This window comes from Amphiura filiformis, chromosome 16 (assembly GCF_039555335.1).
Source record: "Amphiura filiformis chromosome 16, Afil_fr2py, whole genome shotgun sequence".
In the NCBI taxonomy this organism is placed as follows: Eukaryota; Metazoa; Echinodermata; class Ophiuroidea; order Amphilepidida; family Amphiuridae; genus Amphiura; species Amphiura filiformis.
Genome location: NC_092643.1, coordinates 15,884,318 through 15,908,862, shown reverse-complemented (window position 1 = coordinate 15,908,862; position 24,545 = coordinate 15,884,318). Strand labels below are relative to the sequence as shown.

At 39.6% G+C, this 24,545-nt stretch overlaps 1 protein-coding gene across 1 annotated transcript in view; it reads left to right on the top strand.

The window, feature by feature from the left end:
• Positions 1–24,545, top strand: part of LOC140135627 (gamma-tubulin complex component 2-like) — a 59,298-nt gene that overhangs the window by 5,755 nt on the left and 28,998 nt on the right. Inside the window, exons 5-15 of the mRNA XM_072157198.1 lie at positions 603–702; positions 1,798–1,967; positions 2,892–3,119; positions 9,693–9,892; positions 14,441–14,555; positions 15,200–15,374; positions 17,278–17,428; positions 17,862–18,041; positions 20,958–21,031; positions 22,118–22,224; positions 24,176–24,246. Coding sequence (XP_072013299.1) covers positions 603–702; positions 1,798–1,967; positions 2,892–3,119; positions 9,693–9,892; positions 14,441–14,555; positions 15,200–15,374; positions 17,278–17,428; positions 17,862–18,041; positions 20,958–21,031; positions 22,118–22,224; positions 24,176–24,246 — 1,571 coding nt within the window. The remainder of the gene's footprint in view (positions 1–602; positions 703–1,797; positions 1,968–2,891; positions 3,120–9,692; positions 9,893–14,440; positions 14,556–15,199; positions 15,375–17,277; positions 17,429–17,861; positions 18,042–20,957; positions 21,032–22,117; positions 22,225–24,175; positions 24,247–24,545) is intronic.

Below are 24,545 nucleotides of genomic sequence, written 5' to 3'. Positions count from 1 at the left end.
AATTGGAGTTTGAATTCCTGTGTGGGAGATTAAAGGCCACTTTTGTTAACCAGGCAAACTTTGACATATGGTTTGGATAGCAATGTACTGAGGGATTGTGTTAACACATCTTCAAGTGTTCTCAACCAACCCAGTCTCATGTGTGTCCTTACATGTGTCCTGAAATAGCATGTTACCCAATAAAGTAGGCTTAAAATATCAAGCCCATGTTTACCTCTTAGCTCTTACCATCATCCTGAAACATGCTCTCAAGTTAACGTGTTTTCCAGATATTTGGAGTGGCCTTTAGGGTCATGTTTCCCATAGGGAGGTGTATAGTTCTATATCAAATGTAATAGCCCAATGGGAGAAACATGCAGGAATGGAAAAAATTGTGATGGGATTGGGAGGGAGTCGAAGCTAAACTGGAGTGAGTGTGGGAGTATTTTCCTGCACTTCTGTAGTCTCAACAAGATTTTATGGCACTGGAACAAACTATTTTGACTTTGTTATCCTTGTAGTTAAGGTCCAGACTTCTGAGTATGACATCAAGTTTGTCCAACCAACAAACATCTGAGGTATCAGCATTAACTGTTTTGTCATTTTTATCTGTTACTTTGTAGTTACGATCAAGACTTCTGAGTATGACATCAAGTGGGTCCAACCAACAAGCATCTGAAGTGTTCAAAAAGATGATGAGAGAAAAACAATCAAAGAAAAATTGTAAGTTGAAATTTTAAATGATACAATAATTATTGATTTGTAAAATACTGAAATATCCCTACACTGTCCATTGGTATTCAGCATATCAAGTAACTACTCAGTTTTATAAGCTGCCATTGTTTGTATTAAAGGCGTTCAATAAAACAAAATTATTCATTTTGTTACGGAATATGTCTTCAAGTGTCACTTTTAATTTGGACAATAGCAAACTTTCTGGCCCGAGATCTCTGTCGCTTTTTGCTCAATTTTCACAAATCAAATAAGGTGTCTTCCGTAACAAAATGTAGATATTTTCTGTTTTTGCTGTTTTATTAAACGACTTAGAACATTGGCGCTTACAATACTGAATAAGTTATCTTCTTTTGTGGTCTCAGCTGTGCGTATCGCGTACACAAGCATAAACACATAGGCGATAAACAATCACGCTGATCAACAGTCTTGACAACAAGACGGTTGAACCATTGGTCATCTGCGCGTAGAAGGGGAGGAGACTTTGCCACTTCTATGCAATCGCCAATCACCAGTGCGTACCACAACCACAGAAGAAATAAAAAATTAACTTTAAATAATATGTGCTAGGGGTAGGTCCAACAAAAAGCATCCCATGTGACTATCCATTGTCAAGAATAGGTAGCACATTACACACCTTATTGGAAACTAGTGTCACCGGGAGTGTCACATCATCAGCCCAAGATGTTGATAGATGTGTCCCATTTCATGCTGGCCTCCATAGCTCTACAGGTGTAAAATTTGTTTTTCAATCCTCTGTATCTTAAATGTTCTTTTCATTGTACCATTTCTGATGGTTAATTGCAGTAGTTGTTTGCTTATTTTGCCCAGAATTCATGGTGTTTTTTTTCTTGGAAAATACTCCTAAACAAGAGGTGTTATTTTAGCTCCAATCATGCAAGTTTAAAAGCAATTTTGCTCATGTTACTGTTGTAAGTTTTCCAGATAATTACACAGTTCTGATTAAATTGCACATAATGACCATGTCAAGATAATGACCATGTCATGATAAAGACCATGTTATTAAATAAACAATTAAAAAGTTAACCAGAACTCGATTTGATTTGTGTTGACACTTATTTTCAGTATCCATGACGTTACCAGAACTAGCATCGTGGGTATATGACAGACCTATGATGACTGCCAATTACAGGCCTACAGCTCCCAGTCCTATATGCCCTGTGATACCTCTAGGGAACATGTCACTAAGCCAACAGGAGTCAAGTATTGTACAAGATCTACTACTGGTTATGACGGTAAGAGACTATGTTGCTTTTGTGGTGAATTTCTTTTTACTGTTGACAATTTGTTCGTACAATAGAATTGCCCATTTCAATCATTTATCATCAAATCTGTGTTGTCATTTACTGGACAAGCGAAACATTACAAATATATTATCACACTTGAGCAAATCATATATAAAATATTGTCAACATGATCATAATTCCAAATTGCTTTTCATGGAATATCCCTTTCCAAACTAACATTCTAAGCAATTTTTCAAATTCAAGATGCTTAATCAACTTGCTATCAACTCAAATACATTTTGACCCTGTGACATTGTAGAGCTTTTTAGAACTTTTATGATTATAAATCTTGTAATTCGTCTTCTTTCTTTTGGTTAATGCTGTAAAAATCGGTATAATTTGGGTTCTCAGCAATTATGCCTTATTACAGCAGTATTAGATAACAGTTCACAGCAATCCAACCAACTTATTATATAGTGAAGAACCAGTCACACCCCCCAATTCTGAATACGCTGGATAGCCAATCATTTTATCTTTTTTTTTTAAATCTTTCGACAGCCATAGTGTTACTGTCTATGATTTATTAACAAATAATACAATACAAAAGATGGCTGATTTTATGACCAATCATTTTATCTTGAATCGGCTGATACTGATTCAGATCTGTACTGTACAAACAATAACCGTGATAACATGTTCCACACTGATTAATTAGAAGGCCCTCCTTAACCACAGCTACATTCCTGACAGTTGTTGCTATTATTATTTCATAATATTTGGCTAAAAATGTCACCAAAATTGTATTATATTGTTTTAAATATCAATTAACTTTACAAGGTATGGAGGACAATTATGCTCTTCCCAAGCCTACCCGCATCAATTCCACAGAACCACTGTTTACCATAGTATTAATTCTATCAATTTACTCCACAGGGTATGGAGGGCAAGTATACTCATCTCAAGCCTACCCGCATCAATTCTACAGAGCCACCATTCACCATAGATCAATCGCTAGACATCTCCTTGCTCAACTTAGTACAGCGTATCTTGCCAGTGTGTGCCAACTTCTCCCAGGTAGTGGGCTTCATTGAGGATAAGTTCTCCTTTGAATATGGCTTGGTTAACCATGCTTTGGCAGGGGCTATGAAGACTCTCATCAAGGTAAGGATAAGTACAGCGTATCTTGCCAGTGTGTGCCAACTTCTCCCAGGTAGTGGGCTTCATTGAGGATAAGTTCTCCTTTGAATATGGCTTGGTTAACCATGCTTTGGCAGGGGCCATGAAGACTCTCATCAAGGTAAGGATCAGTACAGCGTATCTTGATAGTGTGTGCCAACTTCTCCCAGGTGGTGGGCTTCATTGAGGATAAGTTCTCATTTGAATATGGCTTGGTTAACCATGCTTTGGCAGGGGCTATGAAGACTCTCATCAAGGTAAGGATTAGTACAGCATATCTTGATAGTGTGTGCCAACTTCTCTCAGGTGGTGGGCTTCATTGAGGATAAGTTCTCATTTGAATATGGCTTGGTTAACCATGCTTTGGCAGGGGCTATGAAGACTCTCATCAAGGTAAGGATAAGTACAGCGTATCTTGCCAGTGTGTGCCAACTTCTCCCAGGTAGTGGGCTTCATTGAGGATAAGTTCTCATTTGAATATGGCTTGGTTAACCATGCTTTGGCAGGGGCTATGAAGACTCTCATCAAGGTAAGGATAAGTACAGCATATCTTGATAGTGTGTGCCAACTTCTCCCAGGTGGTGGGCTTCATTGAGGATAAGTTCTCATTTGAATATGGCTTGGTTAACCATGCTTTGGCAGGGGCTATGAAGACTCTCATCAAGGTAAGGATAAGTACAGCATATCTTGATAGTGTGTGCCAACTTCTCCCAGGTGGTGGGTTTCATTGAGGATAAGTTCTCATTTGAATATGGCTTGGTTAACCATGCTTTGGCAGGGGCCATGAAGACTCTCATCAAGGTAAGGATAAGTACAGCATATCTTGATAGTGTGTGCCAACTTCTCCCAGGTGGTGGGCTTCATTGAGGATAAGTTCTCATTTGAATATGGCTTGGTTAACCATGCTTTGGCAGGGGCTATGAAGACTCTCATCAAGGTAAGGATAAGCACAGTGTATCTTGCCAGTATGTGCCAACTTCTCTAAAGTGGTGGGCTTCATTGAGGATAAGTTCTCATTTGAATATGGCTTGGTTAACCATGCTTTAGCAGGGGCTATGATTAATGAAGACTCTTATCAAGGTAAGGATTAGTACAGCGTATCTTGCCAGTGTGTGTCAACTTCTCTCAAGTGGTGGGCTTCATTGAGGATAAGTTCTCATTTGAATATGGCTTGGTTAACCATGCTTTGGCAGGGGCTATGAAGACTCTCATCAAGGTAAGGATAAGTACAGCATATCTTGATAGTGTGTGCCAACTTCTCCCAGGTGGTGGGCTTCATTGAGGATAAGTTCTCATTTGAATATGGCTTGGTTAACCATGCTTTGGCAGGGGCTATGAAGACTCTCATCAAGGTAAGGATAAGTACAGTGTATCTTGCCAGTGTGTGCCAACTTCTCCCAGGTGGTGGGTTTCATTGAGGATAAGTTCTCATTTGAATATGGCTTGGTTAACCATGCTTTGGCAGGAACTATGAAGACTCTCATCAAGGTAAGGATAAGTACAGCGTATCTTGATAGTGTGTGCCAACTTCTCCCAGGTGGTGGGCTTCATTGAGGATAAGTTCTCATTTGAATATGGCTTGGTTAACCATGCTTTGGCAGGGGCTATGAAGACTCTCATCAAGGTAAGGATAAGTACAGTGTATCTTGCCAGTGTGTGCCAACTTCTCCCAGGTGGTGGGTTTCATTGAGGATAAGTTCTCATTTGAATATGGCTTGGTTAACCATGCTTTGGCAGGAACTATGAAGACTCTCATCAAGGTAAGGATAAGTACAGCGTATCTTGATAGTGTGTGCCAACTTCTCCCAGGTGGTGGGCTTCATTGAGGATAAGTTCTCATTTGAATATGGCTTGGTTAACCATGCTTTGGCAGGAACTATGAAGACTCTCATCAAGGTAAGGATAAGTACAGCGTATCTTGATAGTGTGTGCCAACTTCTCCCAGGTGGTGGGCTTCATTGAGGATAAGTTCTCATTTGAATATGGCTTGGTTAACCATGCTTTGGCAGGAACTATGAAGACTCTCATCAAGGTAAGGATAAGTACAGCGTATCTTGATAGTGTGTGCCAACTTCTCCCAGGTGGTGGGTTTCATTGAGGATAAGTTCTCCTTTGAATATGGCTTGGTTAACCATGCTTTGGCAGGGGCTATGAAGACTCTCATCAAGGTAAGGATAAGTACAGCGTATCTTGCCAGTGTGTGCCAACTTCTCCCAGGTAGTGGGCTTCATTGAGGATAAGTTCTCCTTTGAATATGGCTTGGTTAACCATGCTTTGGCAGGGGCCATGAAGACTCTCATCAAGGTAAGGATAAGTACAGCATATCTTGATAGTGTGTGCCAACTTCTCCCAGGTGGTGGGCTTCATTGAGGATAAGTTCTCATTTGAATATGGCTTGGTTAACCATGCTTTGGCAGGGGCTATGAAGACTCTCGTCAAGGTAAGGATTAGTACAGCGTATCTTGCCAGTGTGTGCCAACTTCTCCCAGGTAGTGGGCTTCATTGAGGATAAGTTCTCATTTGAATATGGCTTGGTTAACCATGCTTTGGCAGGGGCTATGAAGACTCTCGTCAAGGTAAGGATTAGTACAGCGTATCTTGCCAGTGTGTGCCAACTTCTCTCAAGTGGTGGGCTTCATTGAGGATAAGTTCTCATTTGAATATGGCTTGGTTAACCATGCTTTGGCAGGAACTATGAAGACTCTCATCAAGGTAAGGATAAGTACAGCGTATCTTGATAGTGTGTGCCAACTTCTCCCAGGTGGTGGGTTTCATTGAGGATAAGTTCTCCTTTGAATATGGCTTGGTTAACCATGCTTTGGCAGGGGCTATGAAGACTCTCATCAAGGTAAGGATAAGTACAGCGTATCTTGCCAGTGTGTGCCAACTTCTCCCAGGTAGTGGGCTTCATTGAGGATAAGTTCTCCTTTGAATATGGCTTGGTTAACCATGCTTTGGCAGGGGCCATGAAGACTCTCATCAAGGTAAGGATAAGTACAGCATATCTTGATAGTGTGTGCCAACTTCTCCCAGGTGGTGGGCTTCATTGAGGATAAGTTCTCATTTGAATATGGCTTGGTTAACCATGCTTTGGCAGGGGCTATGAAGACTCTCATCAAGGTAAGGATAAGCACAGTGTATCTTGCCAGTGTGTGCCAACTTCTCCCAGGTGGTGGGCTTCATTGAGGATAAGTTCTCATTTGAATATGGCTTGGTTAACCATGCTTTGGCAGGGGCTAGATTAATGAAGACTCTTATCAAGGTAAGGATTAGTAAGTTCTCATTTGAATAGCGTATCTTGCCAGGGCTATGAAGTGTGTAAGCACAGCATACTTCTCTCTCAAGTGGTGGGCTTCATTGAGGATAAGTTCTCATTTGAATATGGCTTGGTTAACCATGCTTTGGCAGGGGCTATGAAGACTCTCATCAAGGTAAGGATAAGTACAGCATATCTTGATAGTGTGTGCCAACTTCTCGCAGGTGGTGGGCTTCATTGAGGATAAGTTCTCATTTGAATATGGCTTGGTTAACCATGCTTTGGCAGGGGCTATGAAGACTCTCATCAAGGTAAGGATAAGTACAGTGTATCTTGCCAGTGTGTGCCAACTTCTCCCAGGTGGTGGGTTTCATTGAGGATAAGTTCTCATTTGAATATGGCTTGGTTAACCATGCTTTGGCAGGAACTATGAAGACTCTCATCAAGGTAAGGATAAGTACAGCGTATCTTGATAGTGTGTGCCAACTTCTCCCAGGTGGTGGGCTTCATTGAGGATAAGTTCTCATTTGAATATGGCTTGGTTAACCATGCTTTGGCAGGGGCTATGAAGACTCTCATCAAGGTAAGGATAAGTACAGTGTATCTTGCCAGTGTGTGCCAACTTCTCCCAGGTGGTGGGTTTCATTGAGGATAAGTTCTCATTTGAATATGGCTTGGTTAACCATGCTTTGGCAGGAACTATGAAGACTCTCATCAAGGTAAGGATAAGTACAGCGTATCTTGATAGTGTGTGCCAACTTCTCCCAGGTGGTGGGCTTCATTGAGGATAAGTTCTCATTTGAATATGGCTTGGTTAACCATGCTTTGGCAGGAACTATGAAGACTCTCATCAAGGTAAGGATAAGTACAGCGTATCTTGCCAGTGTGTGCCAACTTCTCCCAGGTAGTGGGCTTCATTGAGGATAAGTTCTCCTTTGAATATGGCTTGGTTAACCATGCTTTGGCAGGGGCCATGAAGACTCTCATCAAGGTAAGGATAAGTACAGCATATCTTGATAGTGTGTGCCAACTTCTCCCAGGTGGTGGGCTTCATTGAGGATAAGTTCTCATTTGAATATGGCTTGGTTAACCATGCTTTGGCAGGGGCTATGAAGACTCTCGTCAAGGTAAGGATTAGTACAGCGTATCTTGCCAGTGTGTGCCAACTTCTCCCAGGTAGTGGGCTTCATTGAGGATAAGTTCTCATTTGAATATGGCTTGGTTAACCATGCTTTGGCAGGGGCTATGAAGACTCTCGTCAAGGTAAGGATTAGTACAGCGTATCTTGCCAGTGTGTGCCAACTTCTCTCAAGTGGTGGGCTTCATTGAGGATAAGTTCTCATTTGAATATGGCTTGGTTAACCATGCTTTGGCAGGAACTATGAAGACTCTCATCAAGGTAAGGATAAGTACAGCGTATCTTGATAGTGTGTGCCAACTTCTCCCAGGTGGTGGGTTTCATTGAGGATAAGTTCTCCTTTGAATATGGCTTGGTTAACCATGCTTTGGCAGGGGCTATGAAGACTCTCATCAAGGTAAGGATAAGTACAGCGTATCTTGCCAGTGTGTGCCAACTTCTCCCAGGTAGTGGGCTTCATTGAGGATAAGTTCTCCTTTGAATATGGCTTGGTTAACCATGCTTTGGCAGGGGCCATGAAGACTCTCATCAAGGTAAGGATAAGTACAGCATATCTTGATAGTGTGTGCCAACTTCTCCCAGGTGGTGGGCTTCATTGAGGATAAGTTCTCATTTGAATATGGCTTGGTTAACCATGCTTTGGCAGGGGCTATGAAGACTCTCGTCAAGGTAAGGATTAGTACAGCGTATCTTGCCAGTGTGTGCCAACTTCTCCCAGGTAGTGGGCTTCATTGAGGATAAGTTCTCATTTGAATATGGCTTGGTTAACCATGCTTTGGCAGGGGCTATGAAGACTCTCGTCAAGGTAAGGATTAGTACAGCGTATCTTGCCAGTGTGTGCCAACTTCTCTCAAGTGGTGGACTTCATTGAGGATAAGTTCTCATTTGAATATGGCTTGGTTAACCATGCTTTAGCAGGGGCTATGAAGACTCTCATCAAGGTAAGGATAAGTACAGCATATCTTGCCAGTGTGTGCCAACTTCTCTCAGGTGGTGGGCTTCATTGAGGATAAGTTCTCATTTGAATATGGCTTGGTTAACCATGCTTTGGCAGGGGCTATGAAGACTCTCATCAAGGTAAGGATAAGTACAGCGTATCTTGCCAGTATGTGCCAACTTCTCTAAAGTGGTGGGCTTCATTGAGGATAAGTTCTCATTTGAATATGGCTTGGTTAACCATGCTTTAGCAGGGGCTATGATTAATGAAGACTCTTATCAAGGTAAGGATTAGTACAGCGTATCTTGCCAGTGTGTGTCAACTTCTCTCAAGTGGTGGGCTTCATTGAGGATAAGTTCTCATTTGAATATGGCTTGGTTAACCATGCTTTGGCAGGGGCTATGAAGACTCTCATCAAGGTAAGGATAAGTACAGCATATCTTGATAGTGTGTGCCAACTTCTCCCAGGTGGTGGGCTTCATTGAGGATAAGTTCTCATTTGAATATGGCTTGGTTAACCATGCTTTGGCAGGGGCTATGAAGACTCTCATCAAGGTAAGGATAAGTACAGTGTATCTTGCCAGTGTGTGCCAACTTCTCCCAGGTGGTGGGTTTCATTGAGGATAAGTTCTCATTTGAATATGGCTTGGTTAACCATGCTTTGGCAGGAACTATGAAGACTCTCATCAAGGTAAGGATAAGTACAGCGTATCTTGATAGTGTGTGCCAACTTCTCCCAGGTGGTGGGCTTCATTGAGGATAAGTTCTCATTTGAATATGGCTTGGTTAACCATGCTTTGGCAGGAACTATGAAGACTCTCATCAAGGTAAGGATAAGTACAGCGTATCTTGATAGTGTGTGCCAACTTCTCCCAGGTGGTGGGCTTCATTGAGGATAAGTTCTCATTTGAATATGGCTTGGTTAACCATGCTTTGGCAGGAACTATGAAGACTCTCATCAAGGTAAGGATAAGTACAGCGTATCTTGATAGTGTGTGCCAACTTCTCCCAGGTGGTGGGCTTCATTGAGGATAAGTTCTCATTTGAATATGGCTTGGTTAACCATGCTTTGGCAGGAACTATGAAGACTCTCATCAAGGTAAGGATAAGTACAGCGTATCTTGATAGTGTGTGCCAACTTCTCAGGTGGTAATCAACCAAGGTAGAAATAGCTTATGATTGAATCATTTTGATAAGTAGTATATCTACACTTTTTTCCTTTTTCAGGAATATTCCATTCTGACAGCCCAGTTAGAGCACCAGTTCAAACAAGGACAGCTCCCTTTGCAGAGATTCTGGTTTTATGTTCAGCCCTGTATCCATACAATGGAGATATTAGCATCTATAGCACACTCCATTGACAGGGGTGCATGCAGTGGTGGATCGGTGCTGAGTCTCCTACATGAGAAAACCATCGCAATGATAGGGTAGGTAAAACAGATGATGTGTCAGGAGTGGGAGATATTGGGAGGATTCAGTTCAAGGTGCAATGTGTGTAAATATCACAGGAGACAAGTAGCTTAGAACTGGCACAGTATTTCAGTGGGGGTGGAAACTTGTCACTTTGTTAAAAATGCTTTTTAATTGTTTGCTCTTGATGTTCTCACAGCACATCCGTGTAACAAGCAAAGTATTTGTTGAGCCTGGCACAGTGTCGACGCCCTATCGATAAATATAAATTTAATACTCCGTTGGTGAGCGACAGGCGAGTGGTATTTCACGACGCAAGAAAAGGAGTTCTATCTGATTGGCTAGCAATCGATCGCTTAGGTCGCTCAGTATTCAACTACAAACTCAAAATGGAGCAATGTATTCAATTCGATTGAAATCGATATTCTATTATTGCGTAGATAAAGAGAGTGATAGTGTGTCAATAATGTACATTGTATTGCACCTGGATTTTACATGCATTCCTTTATATAATTATTTTCTCAAAGAGTTGAATATTATCACAATTTTTACAGTGGATTTACATCAAAATTACAGTTAAACATATCCACAGCAAAATACCGGTCCTCACTAATTAGTGAATTTAATTTCCAGTTAGTGTATTTAAAATAAAACCTGTGATTTACCTGACAACAAATAAAATTTTCTTGCAATAGAAATATCATATGGGATACTGATATGGTAGGTCGCAACAGCCACAACGTGGAGCTGCTACGCGTAGCTGACTTTTTGCTCCGTGGAGCAAAATTGACCAATCATGTTATTATTATTATTATTAATCAACACTTATATGGCGCTCTAACAATGAGCACAGCGCCTTACAAAATATACAGGCAAAAATGAAGCAAGAAACAAATACAACCAACATTAATACAAATGTGTTTTTAAGCAAGCGCTTGAAAGCAGGCACAGACACCGCCTCCCTCAACTGGATAGGCAACTCATTCCAGAGCCGTGGAGAGGCAACAGCAAACGAATGATCACCAGCTCTCTTATTTGATCGTGGAACCAAGAGCCTTGTTGTATCTGAAGAGGAGCGGAGTCTGGGCCTATTTTAAATGCGTTACCGTGTCGCTGAGCAAGGTAAGTAGGTCACATAAATATGGTGGAGCGACATTTATCAAACACTTATAGACATACAACAATATTTTAAACTGTATTCTATCCTTCACTTGAAGCCAATGCAATGAGTTCAGGAGATCCGCAGAGCACCTGTCCCGTCCACAAGCAAAAACTAGCCTGGCCGCCTTATTCTGGACACGTTGTAGCCGTTTGAGGTCGGCCTCACGAGCACCAAACAAAAGAGAATTAGCATAGTCTATGCGGGACTCTATGTTAGAGTTTTTCATTACTCGGAGGTAAAACTGACCAATCAAATACGCCTTACTCATTACGTGAAGCGAATTTATTCATTAAGAATTTGCCAGACGAGCTTCATGTAGTTGCAAGATATCCTCGGTCACGAAAGTTATGATTCAAAAAGTAGTTTATGAAAAGTACAAACCGACTTATTATTAAGATGGACATGCACTCATAAGAAACTCATACAGTATTGTACATAACTATATAGCTAGGCAGAGTGGTGGTAAACCATGCACACAATTCTGCGATCTGCAGTGTATCGCCGGGAGCTAATTTGTACAACTTATGGCGGCGTGGCCTGCATGGAATTCGACCTTCAGCAAACCAGTTCGGATTTACTTTATATACTAGTAGTAGGCCATGCATACTGTAGTTACTGTCCGTTTTCCTATACACAATACTCAGTGCGCTCACCATTGACGCGCGTGACCTCTACAAATAGTGTATGTTAGAAGTATAGGCCATTGCCTAGTTGAGCGTCACTGTGTAAAAAATAACCGCCAATATTTAAAGTATTCTCTGAAATTCTAGAAAATATAGTTTTGTAACATGTCCTAAATTTTTAGCTAATTTAGGTGTTTGGAAATATTGGTACTTTTGTGTTTTAGGAAGAATATGTAAACGACAGATAACACCAAAAAATATGAAGAAATTATTTCTAAACCGAGTTTTAACAGTCTGCAAACCATTATGCTTCTCATTTTCAAGAACGCTGGTTAACAATAAGCAGACTATTGTCTCATTTTGTAAACAAAAGCCCACACAGTATTGTTACCTTGCGTACGCTTTATTATCATTCACCCAACTGAATATAATACCAGCTCATTGCTCATTGCACAGGTAAAACAGACACAAGTGCAGTGTGTATTTAACCAGAGAAGATCTGATGTAACATAGTTGAGCTGTTTTCATTGAGTGTTATCTTGGTTTAATAGCTTTTAATGGGGTTTAAGTCCTTCAAAGGTCGTGGTGAATTCTACTGTAGACATGACTGCATCATGATTATTTTAAAGTCAACAACATTCAACAATATGATCACCGTGATAGTATGAAAGTATCAGTACCGTGGGTGTCAGTGATCCTGGCCTGACACAGTAGACAAACAAACAAACAAACACGCCACACACATGACACATGCATGCAAGGTAACATTGACTATACACTAATCAAACAATGGTATTGATCCTGTACAACTGGTCGTGGTTTATTTACATTCGATTCATTTAAAATCCCCATAGTAAACATTAATTTTGGCAAGAGTTTTCTCTCTCTGGAGCGAGGATGTATCCACTGGCTCCAGCGTAATGAAAAGATCTAACATGATTGGTCAATTTAGCTCCGAGCGTTTAAAAAGTAAGCTACGCTGGCAGTAGCAGCTCCACGTTGTGGCGTTACGGCCAGCCATATACTGATCATGCGAAAATCGTAAAAACATAGAATAAAAACAGTGTGGCAGACTCTCAAAATCTCACATTGTATGCTTAGCCTGAGTCGCTCGGCCTATCTCGAACAAAATCACCATGCGTAGCTGTTGAAAAACGTGAGGATTCATCGTACTATCACGGCAATTTTTGACACGAAGATATAGGGACGATGACGGTGTGCCTGGTTTATATAGGGATTCAATCATGTTTCACAGAACTGTTCATCACCGATTGACAATGATGCGTCTGTGCCTTCTGCATGGTTTACTGCGCAAGGACAGCTACATTTTAAAGCTGCCAGAGGGAAGTAACCCATATAGATGTGCCGGATGTGAGTTTTTAATGGTGTAATACAGGCCTCCAGAAAATTTTCTGCTGTCTGGGAACTTGATGACTAGTGCTGGAAATTTTTTGTGAAATAACTGAAATCGGCTGAAAACTGAAAACTGAAATAACTGAAGTCCTAACGGCCGGGGTCGTTGCTCTCTCTTAGATGCTCTCTCCTGTAATCTGAGCCTTAGTTTGGAACAGTTTTCTATAAAAATTTACACCCAACAATAACAAGCTAAAGATCATCTAATTTGCATAATTATTTCATGAGGAATGTCGGTTTAGTCATTGCCACTCAACATTACAAGAATGTCATTGATTTGTCTGTTGAAATCAGCGATAATTTCTGCAGAATAAAACAGCAATATGTAGCCGCTTCCTCCAAAATAATGAATTAAACATGTTAGTGTGTATTCGCACGCAAGTTCCAGGCATGACAAATTTCACATGTAACACATATGCATGCTTCCATTACCTTACCTGGCGTTTACGGTGGCGCAGCGGTGCGGGCTCTACCTCGCAATCGGAGGGTTGCGAGTTCGAGCCCCGGCGATGCCATCGTGTTGTGCACTTGGGCAAGGCACTTTACCTCACTTGCCTCTCTCTACCCAGGGGTGAAATGGGGAGCTGTTAGGGATATTGTCCATTGAGCACCGCCCAAAGGTATGAGCATGCCTTGGGCATTGTATGGCAGCTGACATATTCAAACGACGGCGGAATAAATGTAAAGTGCTTTGAAACATGTAAAAGGCGCTATATAAATGTCAACATTTGTTTATTTTTTTATTTTATTTTATTTGTCATTGTAACAGTGTGGATCATCACCGATTACCAACGATTGGCTCCTGTACAATATTATAGGTCGAGTTGTTGAATCACATTTCATTCACACAACCACCAACTTTGATAATGTACCTGACATCCAATATCTGTCATTATTATGTTTTCAGGGTTATTAAGAGTTAAGAAAACCTAATAATGATAATATTGGATGGCTTATTTCGCATGATACCATAACATATCGGATTCGTCATACAAATATCGAACTCGCCGTTGGCTCGTCCAATATTTTTATGACTCATCCGATATGTTATGGTATCATGCTCAGCCATCCAATATTATATCATACTCCACTCCAACCCGCCTTTCAGTAGCATCAAATGTGTAGATAATTCACACATTGCAGAAAGATTCTCTCAGTCGCGGTTGTTCCATCTATTGCACTTACCCATTTCTCACATCTGTCAAAGAGGACACCCTTGCGAAATCCCGTTTTTTATACAGGGCCTTTTAGTTCTAGTCAATTTTCTCAGCATAGAAAATACCAATTTGAATGAATAAATGAATGAGTAATAAATAAATCAAGCAATAATCTAAAATATCTGCATGTCAATATTGTTTCATTGACAGTGACAATCGAGGTCAGAATCTGTGCTTATACCTAACCCAGTCAGCCTGTGCACCATACTTTGAAATGCTGGAGAAATGGATATACAAAGGAATCATCAGAGATCCATACTGTGAGGTAAGAAGAAATAACTCCATATACAGGCATGAAAATTTTCAGCATTCTTTTTTTGTTATTGTTTTCAGTGTTTTTCAGCTTGTTTTTTAATCAAATTAGCAGAAAATGGTAAAAAAAACATGGTTTTCAGTGTTTTTTCCAAGACCAGTTTTCATGCATGCATATAGGCCAGCATGCTTATATAAGATTATATGCCTGGATTTAGTATTTTGTTTGAACCTGGTTCCGTCAGGACCCATGCATGTCTCCACATGGAGTGACCGTTTAAACAAACAAACAAATGTTTGTGGGCGTGTGTCTGTGTGAACCCAAGCAAAAATGAAAATCATGCAAGTCCTAATATTTTGAAATTCTGGATTTTTTCACAAATTTTCAGTCAAAATCAATCAATTTTGGCCACAAAATGGCTGAATTTAGATATTTTTTTAAAACCTGAAACATAAAATCTGGGTCAGTAGGGCATTATAGGTACTCAACACATATTACTGTCACAACATTTTACAGGCAGAATGCAAAGAAGCACATGTTTTCCCTGGGCATGTAGCAAAATAATCCAGGTATATTATTTTGCCATGAATGACACACAAACATAGAGTTGAAATCTTTTTTAAAGTCTTAAATTTTCCCACATTTGATATCCCTAGTTCATGGTGGAAGAGCATGAGGATTTTCACAAGGAGAAGCTACAGAGGGAGTACAACGATGCATACTGGGAACAGCACTATACCATATGCAGGGATAGAATACCAGTGTTTCTAGAATTAATTGCTGACAAGATTCTGAGGACTGGGAAATATTTGAATGTGGTCAGTCAGTGTGGTAAGTGAAGTTAATATGTCATGGTTATGACACTGTACTTACAGTATGTCCAGCACCTCCTGGGAGATACTGAAGGGATGCTGCAGCCAAACAAAATTGCTTCGCTTGCCCAAGATCGCATTAGTTGGAGAAAACTTGTAGTCGCCTGCTCCGCAGCTGACTGATGATGATGATGGTTATGACATTATGAAAGGTACGCAGGACTATTGTGGTGGATCTCAAAACCAGTGAGGATGTGACCCGATCTGAATGAGAGGTTATTTAACTCAGTTTGCTATCACCAAACCTTTGCACCCAATGACATGTGTCCAAATCAAATTTATTGTCACAGTTTACCCCTATTTGCAAAGACCTTTCGCCCTGCCCGATGTGGTGCAGTTTACGTCATAAAGTGGGGTTCTGATTGGCTGATTGAATCACATCATCAGCACCTCATTGCGTATCAATCTGTGTAGCATCGCTTGACGCAGGTGTGACTTGGTTCTTTTTATGTGTTGGTCGGCCAGTTGAAATACAGCAAAAAATCTTCAAACCAGAAAGTTTGAAAGAGACCCATGTTATTGTGTCACGTCTCCTGAGCATCGCTCATGTGTGCACGAACCAGTCCTAAATTCTGTTTATGCATTTGTATCTGCATTCAGACTGTATAGTTGTGCATATCATGCCATTACCAACTATGGAGTGTGATCAAACTGTGGAGTGTTCAAATGAGTTCAGAGGCAAAAGTCAATAAACATTTTTAGTTAAAGCCAACAACATCTGCCATTTATAATGCTAGCTGTAAATTGACATCCTACTTTAAAAATATGACAAATATTTTTAAAAGATATATGTTAACTTTTATAACATTTATAACATATGAATATCGGATTCTCCCTTAACAGGTAAAATGTGTACTACAGGTGAGATCAAAATGTTATACATATTTGCACGAGTTGATGCAAGTTTTAGATTTTTCTTAAAGAGATGAAAAGGGTAATGGGTTAACTGTTTTTGCTAACTATGCATTATTTGCATTTGATCTGACAAGTACAGGTTTAGATTAGCCTGTGTGTTCTTGTTTACATACATTCAGCTACTTTCTAGCTGATACTTAATTTGCAATGAAGTAGTATTTATAATTAGCATTACTTTTGAGACATTAGAGAGGTGCGCTATGCGCTGAGAATTCTTGCATATTAATGAGAGCCGAAGTGTCTCAAGCATGACGTCTTACTTGTTGCGCCCCACATGGAATTCATGTGAAATAGCCTATTGCTTCCTTTATTCAGGTGCTTGTACTGACAGTGATTTTACTGTTTTGAGTTTCTGCACTGTTCAACTATTTCTTTGTTTTTTCTTCATTATTTCTCATTCTTTAATATGAGCACATATCATGTGGAAGGTTATTTAGGGGTCATTTGAGGTCATTTTACTAGTATGTTCATTCTTCCCAAACTTTGCCTCTTCTGATCTTGTTATTTGATGGGGACACATTTTGCGCACCTAACAATTTACCGATCTGATTGTTACATAGGCTACATTTTATTTAGAAAAGATACAGAGAAGACCATAGCATTCCCCAGTGTCAGTGGGTCTTTAGTCTTGGATAAAAAATTATAATATTGTTTCATTTTCCCCCACAAATTTTAACTAGATGTTTTGAGATTCAAGTTATCTCAATTTTACATTTCTAATCATAATCTTAACCTCAATATCTCTTTTTCTTTGGCATTGTTTTACAACATTATCAAATTATAAGTTAATTTTAATTATTACTTAATTTCTTTTTGATACTTTTGTTTGTTTTGTTTTTGCTTTTTCTTTTTACTGGTAATATATTGTGTATTTGTTTTGTATGTATCAATTAGTAGAAGCTGCTATCATGATGGGTCACAATTCTTATGTTTTATCTTTCTGTCAGGCAAAGACCCAAAGTGTCCCCATGCAGAGGAGATTCTGTACACACTCAAAGAACGTCAACATGTGGACCAGATAGAGAAGGCTTACAGTTATGCCAGCAAGTTACTACTAGATCTTATCATGGAGGATAGAGAACTCATGGCTAGACTTAGGTATGTATTAACCCTATGAGAACTACCTGCCGATTGGCCAAAACGAATATTGTGTCCAATTTTGAACCAATCAAGGAGGGTATTAATCTGCAAGTATGACCATAAGTAGTTTAAAGCCTAGTCATGATTGGTAATCGAAATGAGCATTTCAAGTTATCAACCAATCAGAAATGCTGTTAGATGACCAGTATTGTCCAGGGGGTTAACAGATGCCTGATGGAACCAGGGGACAGGAGATATGAGGCCCCAGATGAATGAGATTATGTCTGTGGAGGTTCAGATTTGTCTGCAGTTGTTTGGATTACTGACAAGCTTGCACATTGTAGTGCTCCACAGTGAGGAGAGATTCCACAGTTACATTTTTACATATATTTGCTATCAAAATAGATATAAAATTTCTGATATGAAGATTTTAAAACTTTTTTTTTTGTAGGTCCATCAAACGTTACTTCCTTTTGGAGCAGGGTGATTTCTTTGTTCATTTAATGGACATCACAGAAGAGGAGATGAAGCAGACTGTTGAAAACATCATCCCATCTAGACTAGAAACACTGCTGGAGCTTGCTTTGAGGACTAGTCAAGCTAACTCAGATCCTTTTAAAGATGACCTCAGGTAATTAGAAACATACCGTCTGGACTAGAAATACTGTTGGAGCTTGTTTTGAGGACTAGCGAAGCTATCTCAGATCTATTCAAAGATGACCTCAATTAATTAGAAACATGCCATCTAGACTAGTAGAAAAACTACTGTAGCTTGCTTTGAGGACTAGTCAAGTTAACTCAGATCAATTCAAAGATGACCTCAGGTAATTAGAAACACACCATCTAGACTAGAAACACTGCTGGAGTTTGCTTTGAGGGCTAGTCAAGCTAACTCAGATCAATTAAAAGATGACCTCAGGTAATTAGAAACATACGATCTAGACTAGAAACACTGCTGGAGCTTGTTTTGAGGACTAGTGAAGCTATCTCAGATCTATTCAAAGATGACCTCAAGTAATTAGAAACATGCCATCTAGACTAGAAACACTACTGTAGCTTGCTTTGAGGACTAGTCAAGCTAACTTAGATCAATTCAAAGATGACCTCAGGTAATTAGAAACATGCCATCTAGACTAGTAGAAACACTACTGTAGCTTGCTTTGAGGACTAGTGAAGCTAATTCAGATCAATTCAAAGATGACCTCAGGTAATTAGAAACATACCATCTAGACTAGAAACACTGCTGTAGCTTGCTTTGAGAACTAGTGAAGCTAATTTAGATCCTTTCAAAGATGACCTCATGTAATTAGAAACATGCCATCTAGACTAGAAACACTGCTGGAGCTTGTTTTGAGGACTAGTGAAGCTATCTCAGATCTATTCAAAGATGACCTCAAGTAATTAGAAACATGCCATCTAGACTAGAAACACTACTGTAGCTTGCTTTGAGGACTAGTCAAGCTAACTTAGATCAATTCAAAGATGACCTCAGGTAATTAGAAACATGCCATCTAGACTAGTAGAAACACTACTGTAGCTTGCTTTGAGGACTAGTGAAGCTAATTCAGATCAATTCAAAGATGACCTCAGGTAATTAGAAACATACCATCTAGACTAGAAATACTGCTGGAGCTTGTTTCGAGGACTAGCGAAGCTATCTCAGATCCTTTCAAAGATGACCTCAAGTAATTAGAAACATGCCATCTAGACTAGTAGAAACACTACTGTAGCTTGCTTTTGAGGACTAGTGAAGCTAATTCAGATCAATTCAAAGATGACCTCAGGTAATTAGAAACATACCATCTAGACTAGAAATACTGCTGGAGCTTGCTTTGAGGACTAGTCAAGCTAACTTAGATCAATTCAAAGATGACCTCAGGTAATTAGAAACATACCATCTAGAAATACTGCTGGAGCTTGTTTTGAGGACTAGTCAAGCTATCTCAGATCTATTCAAAGATGACCTCAAGTAATTAGAAACATGCCATCTAGACTAGAAACACTACTGTAGCTTGCTTTGAGGACTAGTCAAGCTAACTTAGATCAATTCAAAGATGACATTAGGTAATTAGAAACATACCATCTGGACTAGAAATACGGCTGGAGCTTGTTTTGAGGACTAGTGAAGCTAATTTAGATCCTTTCAAAGATGACCTCATGTAATTAGAAACATGCCATCTAGACTAGAAGCACCACTGTAGCTTGCTTTGAGGACTAGTGAAGCTAATTCAGATCAATTCAAAGATGACCTCAGGTAATTAGAAACATACCATCTAGACTATAAATACTGCTGGAGCTTGTTTTGAGGACTAGCGAAGCTATCTCAGATCCTTTCAAAGATGACCTCAGGTAATTAGAAACATATCATCTAGACTAGAAACACTGCTGTAGCTTGTTTTGAGGACTAGTGAAGCTAATTCAGATCTATTCAAAGATGACCTCAATTAATTAGAAACATGCCATCTGGACTAGAAATACGGCTGGAGCTTGTTTTGAGGACTAGTGAAGCTAATTTAGATCCTTTCAAAGATGACCTCATGTAATTAGAAACATGCCATCTAGACTAGAAGCACCACTGTAGCTTGCTTTGAGGACTAGTGAAGCTAATTCAGATCAATTCAAAGATGACCTCAGGTAATTAGAAACATACCATCTAGACTAGAAATACTGTTGGAGCTTGTTTTGAGGACTAGCGAAGCTATCTCAGATCTATTCAAAGATGACCTCAGGTAATTAGAAAGATGCTGTCAAGACTAGAAATACTGATAAAGCTTGCTTTGAGGACTAGTCAAGCAACATTTGGTATAAAAATGGGTATTTTTCAAATTTCTTGGGGGGGAAAATGGCCCAGTTTCATCTAACTGGAACCCAAATTTCAAAAATATTTTGGAAGTTTTGTAAAACCTTTGAAATTGTGCATCACACCTTATTTTTCTCAAGAAATTTGGGTCACAGCAAAGAAGGTTTGGGAAACCCTGACATAGAAGCTAATTAACACAAATGAAAGTGTTTTGGGGGGAAGAATCAAACTCAATTCTCCACTTTACAACAAAATTCTACCTGTGTCTTCTTTGAATTGCTCCAATGTCACCTCAATAATAAAGATGGTAAGAATTTCTGCCTCATAAAGTATTTCCAGGCCCGCGACACTCCGGCACTTGTTGGAAGACATGAAGTACAGCAGACAGTTACATGTACAATGTGATTCTCTCATTTATAATTAGGATTACGTCATTGCCAGAGCTTGTTTATTTGTTCATTAGAATGATTGACAGCGGTGGGCGGACTTATTACTCTTTGTTTTGTGAGCGGTACAAAAATGTGATTCTCCTCATAAATTATAGGTTAAGGTAGGTCAATTCGGACCGTCTCTTTCTCAGACCTCTATGTAGGACTCTACGGTATCTTCTCATTACACGTTCGTAGTAAGACTTGGCCGGCGACGACGCCTGTCTTCAACTGCGGTATAGCATGGTATAGGCAGTTTGCAGAGAGTGTCCTATCTCATTAGTAAAGAATCTCTGGTATTTCTCTATTTTGTTTGCAGGGTGGTTTTATTGTCTTATGATCTCATCACACAGCTGCTTAGAATCCTATCCATTGAATCAAGGAATGAAAAAGGTGAGTACTGAACTTGAATGGCAGCAAGGGGCACCTTTTGTACATATTTTCTTATTTTAGTTCATCCCAAGGATGGAAGTTTTCTGGGTTTTTTACGGATTTCCAAAGATTATTTTCCAGATTTTAAATGAAAACAAATAATTAATGTTAGAGCAAAAAAAATAGGGAGTGCCTACCTTATTCACCGATCCCCCACATTAGCAAAAAAAGTTTGTTCCCAGAGCCAGCGCTGCAAGCATGCCAAAATACCACTTTTGTATGTATATGCTTGCAGATGGGACATTGCTCATTCAAAGCATCACCTCAGATGATATCTGAGTTAGGTAACCTTGATATCACCTGAGGTTATGTATTGGATGAGCCATTCCCCATCTGTATATCTGGTCTGCAGGATTAGGTTAGTGTGCATGATGTGATACTCTTGCCTATGTCACTACCCAACTCAAGGTGAACGAAGTCCACAACACAGTTGCTACAAACTGATTGCATTTAAGATAATCATGTCAATAAAGGAAAAAATTGAGTTGATCTTCAATGTAGCGCCACCTATAATGAGGCGCACGTTTCCATGGAATTAAAAAACAAACAAACAATGCTACTGCGACAATTGCAAAACATGGGGAGGAAATGCCTCGTTCTTGTAATTATTTCATGTAAGCTAATACTGAGCCTAATCCTAACCCTAATTTTAACCAAAAAATTTTTATTGACATAACTCAACCAACCTTGAATATACTGCCGACCCTGAATATTTTTATTTATTTTGTGGGATGAAAGAGAAAAAAAGGTAATTTAAGTTTTATCATGGATAGTGAATGCTCTTTAAAATTGAACAAAGTAATTTGTGACCGTTTTAAGTTAAAAATATAAAGAAAATGTGCATTTAACCATCTCATGATATCCTGCATGTATCAATGTCTTTTAGTATTCAAAACAGTTAAGATTTAGTAGTCTTTTACGCAAAGAAAAATGACTTCCTTCCCAACCTACCTACCCTATTTTTTATGTTACATAAATCAAACAATTTTAAGGCCTAAGTCTATCAGCATGTAGATAACATCACTATGAATTGTCTGTTAATTTCAGCCATATTTGAACAATTGGATCCCACTGAGATCCACCTGTCTACATTGGAATCATTTTCATTTGATTATGTCGTCAGATGGCCAGAATCACTCATTCTCAGCAGGAAGGTAAGTTGTAGTTGGGTATCACTAGGATCCACAACATGCTCATTTATCAGGGTGCAGTTCTTAAACCCCAATACATGTGTACATTCATTGAATGACCTTTGAAAATTTGGGTACAAAAACTCATACTCTTTAACTTGAGGTCAAATTTTGTACTATGATTGTTTTATTGAGACTATGCCATTGGGATGAGGGCATTGTGGTCCACAGTGTATGGTGCAGTGGCAAACCTCTTAACCAAATATTGGGCTATTCCAGTTGAAATCCATATACCCCCTCTGAAATTCATGACCTTAATCTTTTATACAGGGTTGTGAATTTCAAATGGGATTACCTGATGGGTGACTGCACATGAAAACTACACCCCTGTTTGGGAGATTAAGATCATGTCTTACAGGGGGTGTATGGATTTCAACAGCCCATTTTACAGGTTTGCATCTTGAATAATCATACTCCAACAGGGTGCGTTTACCAAGTCATTCAAAGGGAAGACAAGATATAGTTACGCACATTCAAAGCGGGGACTTTTGGCCTAGCAAGGACAAAATCCCAGTCCTCGCTTTGTGAATAGGTGCACTGGATAACAGTCTTTCTGTAGGGGGCATCACTAGGAAATTCATTTGTTCAGATTTATTCAAGATTCTGACATTTTCTTGACTATTTCTTGACATTCCTTAACTATTTCTTTATTTTAAATGTAAAGAAATAGTTAAGAAAAGTTAAGAAATAACCAAAAATATCTGAATCTGAACTAAATCTTAACAAATGATCTTCCTAGTGTATAGGGGGTATGGGCAATTTCCTCTCTTTGTATGTGCTATTCAGAGATGTCCTTGCTGTGAAAAATGTCCTGGTTTTGCATGCTGGAACAGACATACCCAAACACACACCCCTACTCTCTTTGAATGTCCTGCTTTTGAATGCTGGGACAGACATACCCAAACACACACCCCTACTGCTTTTGAATGCTGGGACAGACATACCCAAACACACACCCCTACTCTCTTTGAATGTCCTGCTTTTGAATGCTGGGACAGACATACCCAAACACACACCCCTACTCTCTTTGAATGTCCTGGTTTTGAATGCTGGGACAGACATACCCAAACACACACCCCTACTCTCTTTGAATGTCCTGGTTTTGCATGCTGGGACAGACATACCCAAACACACACCCCTACTCTCTTTGAATGTCCTGGTTTTGCATGCTGGGACAGACATACCCAAACACACACCCCTACTCCCTTTGAATGTCCTGGTTTTGCATGCTGGGACAGACATACCCAAACACACACCCCTACTCTCTTTGCATGTCCTGGTTTTGAATGCTGGGACAGACATACCCAAACACACACCCCTACTCTCTTTGAATGTCCTGGTTTTGAATGCTGGGACAGACATACCCAAACACACACCCCTACTCTCTTTGAATGTCCGCGCACGTAAGGGTGTACATCGGTGTGTATTCCTTGGACTTAAATTTAAAACGGGTGACCCAATTGACAGCCTGACTACCCCCCCCATTTACCCCATCAAAATATAGATTTTGGTATCAGCACAGAGAAGATATCTTACACTGTACTGATTTGCTACCTCAATAAACAATAAACAGAGCACATCTAGATCTGGCAAATTATGTTATTTCATGACTTTTCAATCATTAGCCTGTATATTCTCAACATGATAATTAGTGAAATATGTACAAAAAATGCCATTTTATGAAATCAGGCGATGTATCATGTTGCAAAGGATTCTGGTAAGGGTAAGATACCGTCTTTATTATCGGCATATTTTTGTCACTCACACAAAATTTTAGGCATGAAATATATTTGTTTCGGGGGAATGATCAATAACATGGTACATTCACACCACCGTGTGTGAGATTAGGTCATATCTTACGTAGCGGCTGTGTGGATTTCAACTGGAATATGCCATTTTTTGTATCTATTTACAGGCATTAACCAGATATCAGATGCTGTTTAGACATCTATTCTATTGCAAACATGTGGAGAGAACTATATGCAAGTAGGTGAAAAGCAACAGTATTTGTATGGGTGTGCTTTTGTAAACACCCTAAACCGGGGTCATAAAAAGACACACTGTGATTGTCCACATTGTAAATAGAATGGGTTGTGTCAGGACCTGACTACAGAAATTGGTTATTGAATGAACTTTTCATGTTGTGATTTAATCAAATCAGAACCCACTTCTGTGTTTACGCTGTGTACATACGTGGCATCAAACTGGCAAAAAAGTGCTGAACCTCTCTTGTGTAAGAGATATGTTTATCATTAACCCTAACCCACCAGGGGCTTTTTGGCAAT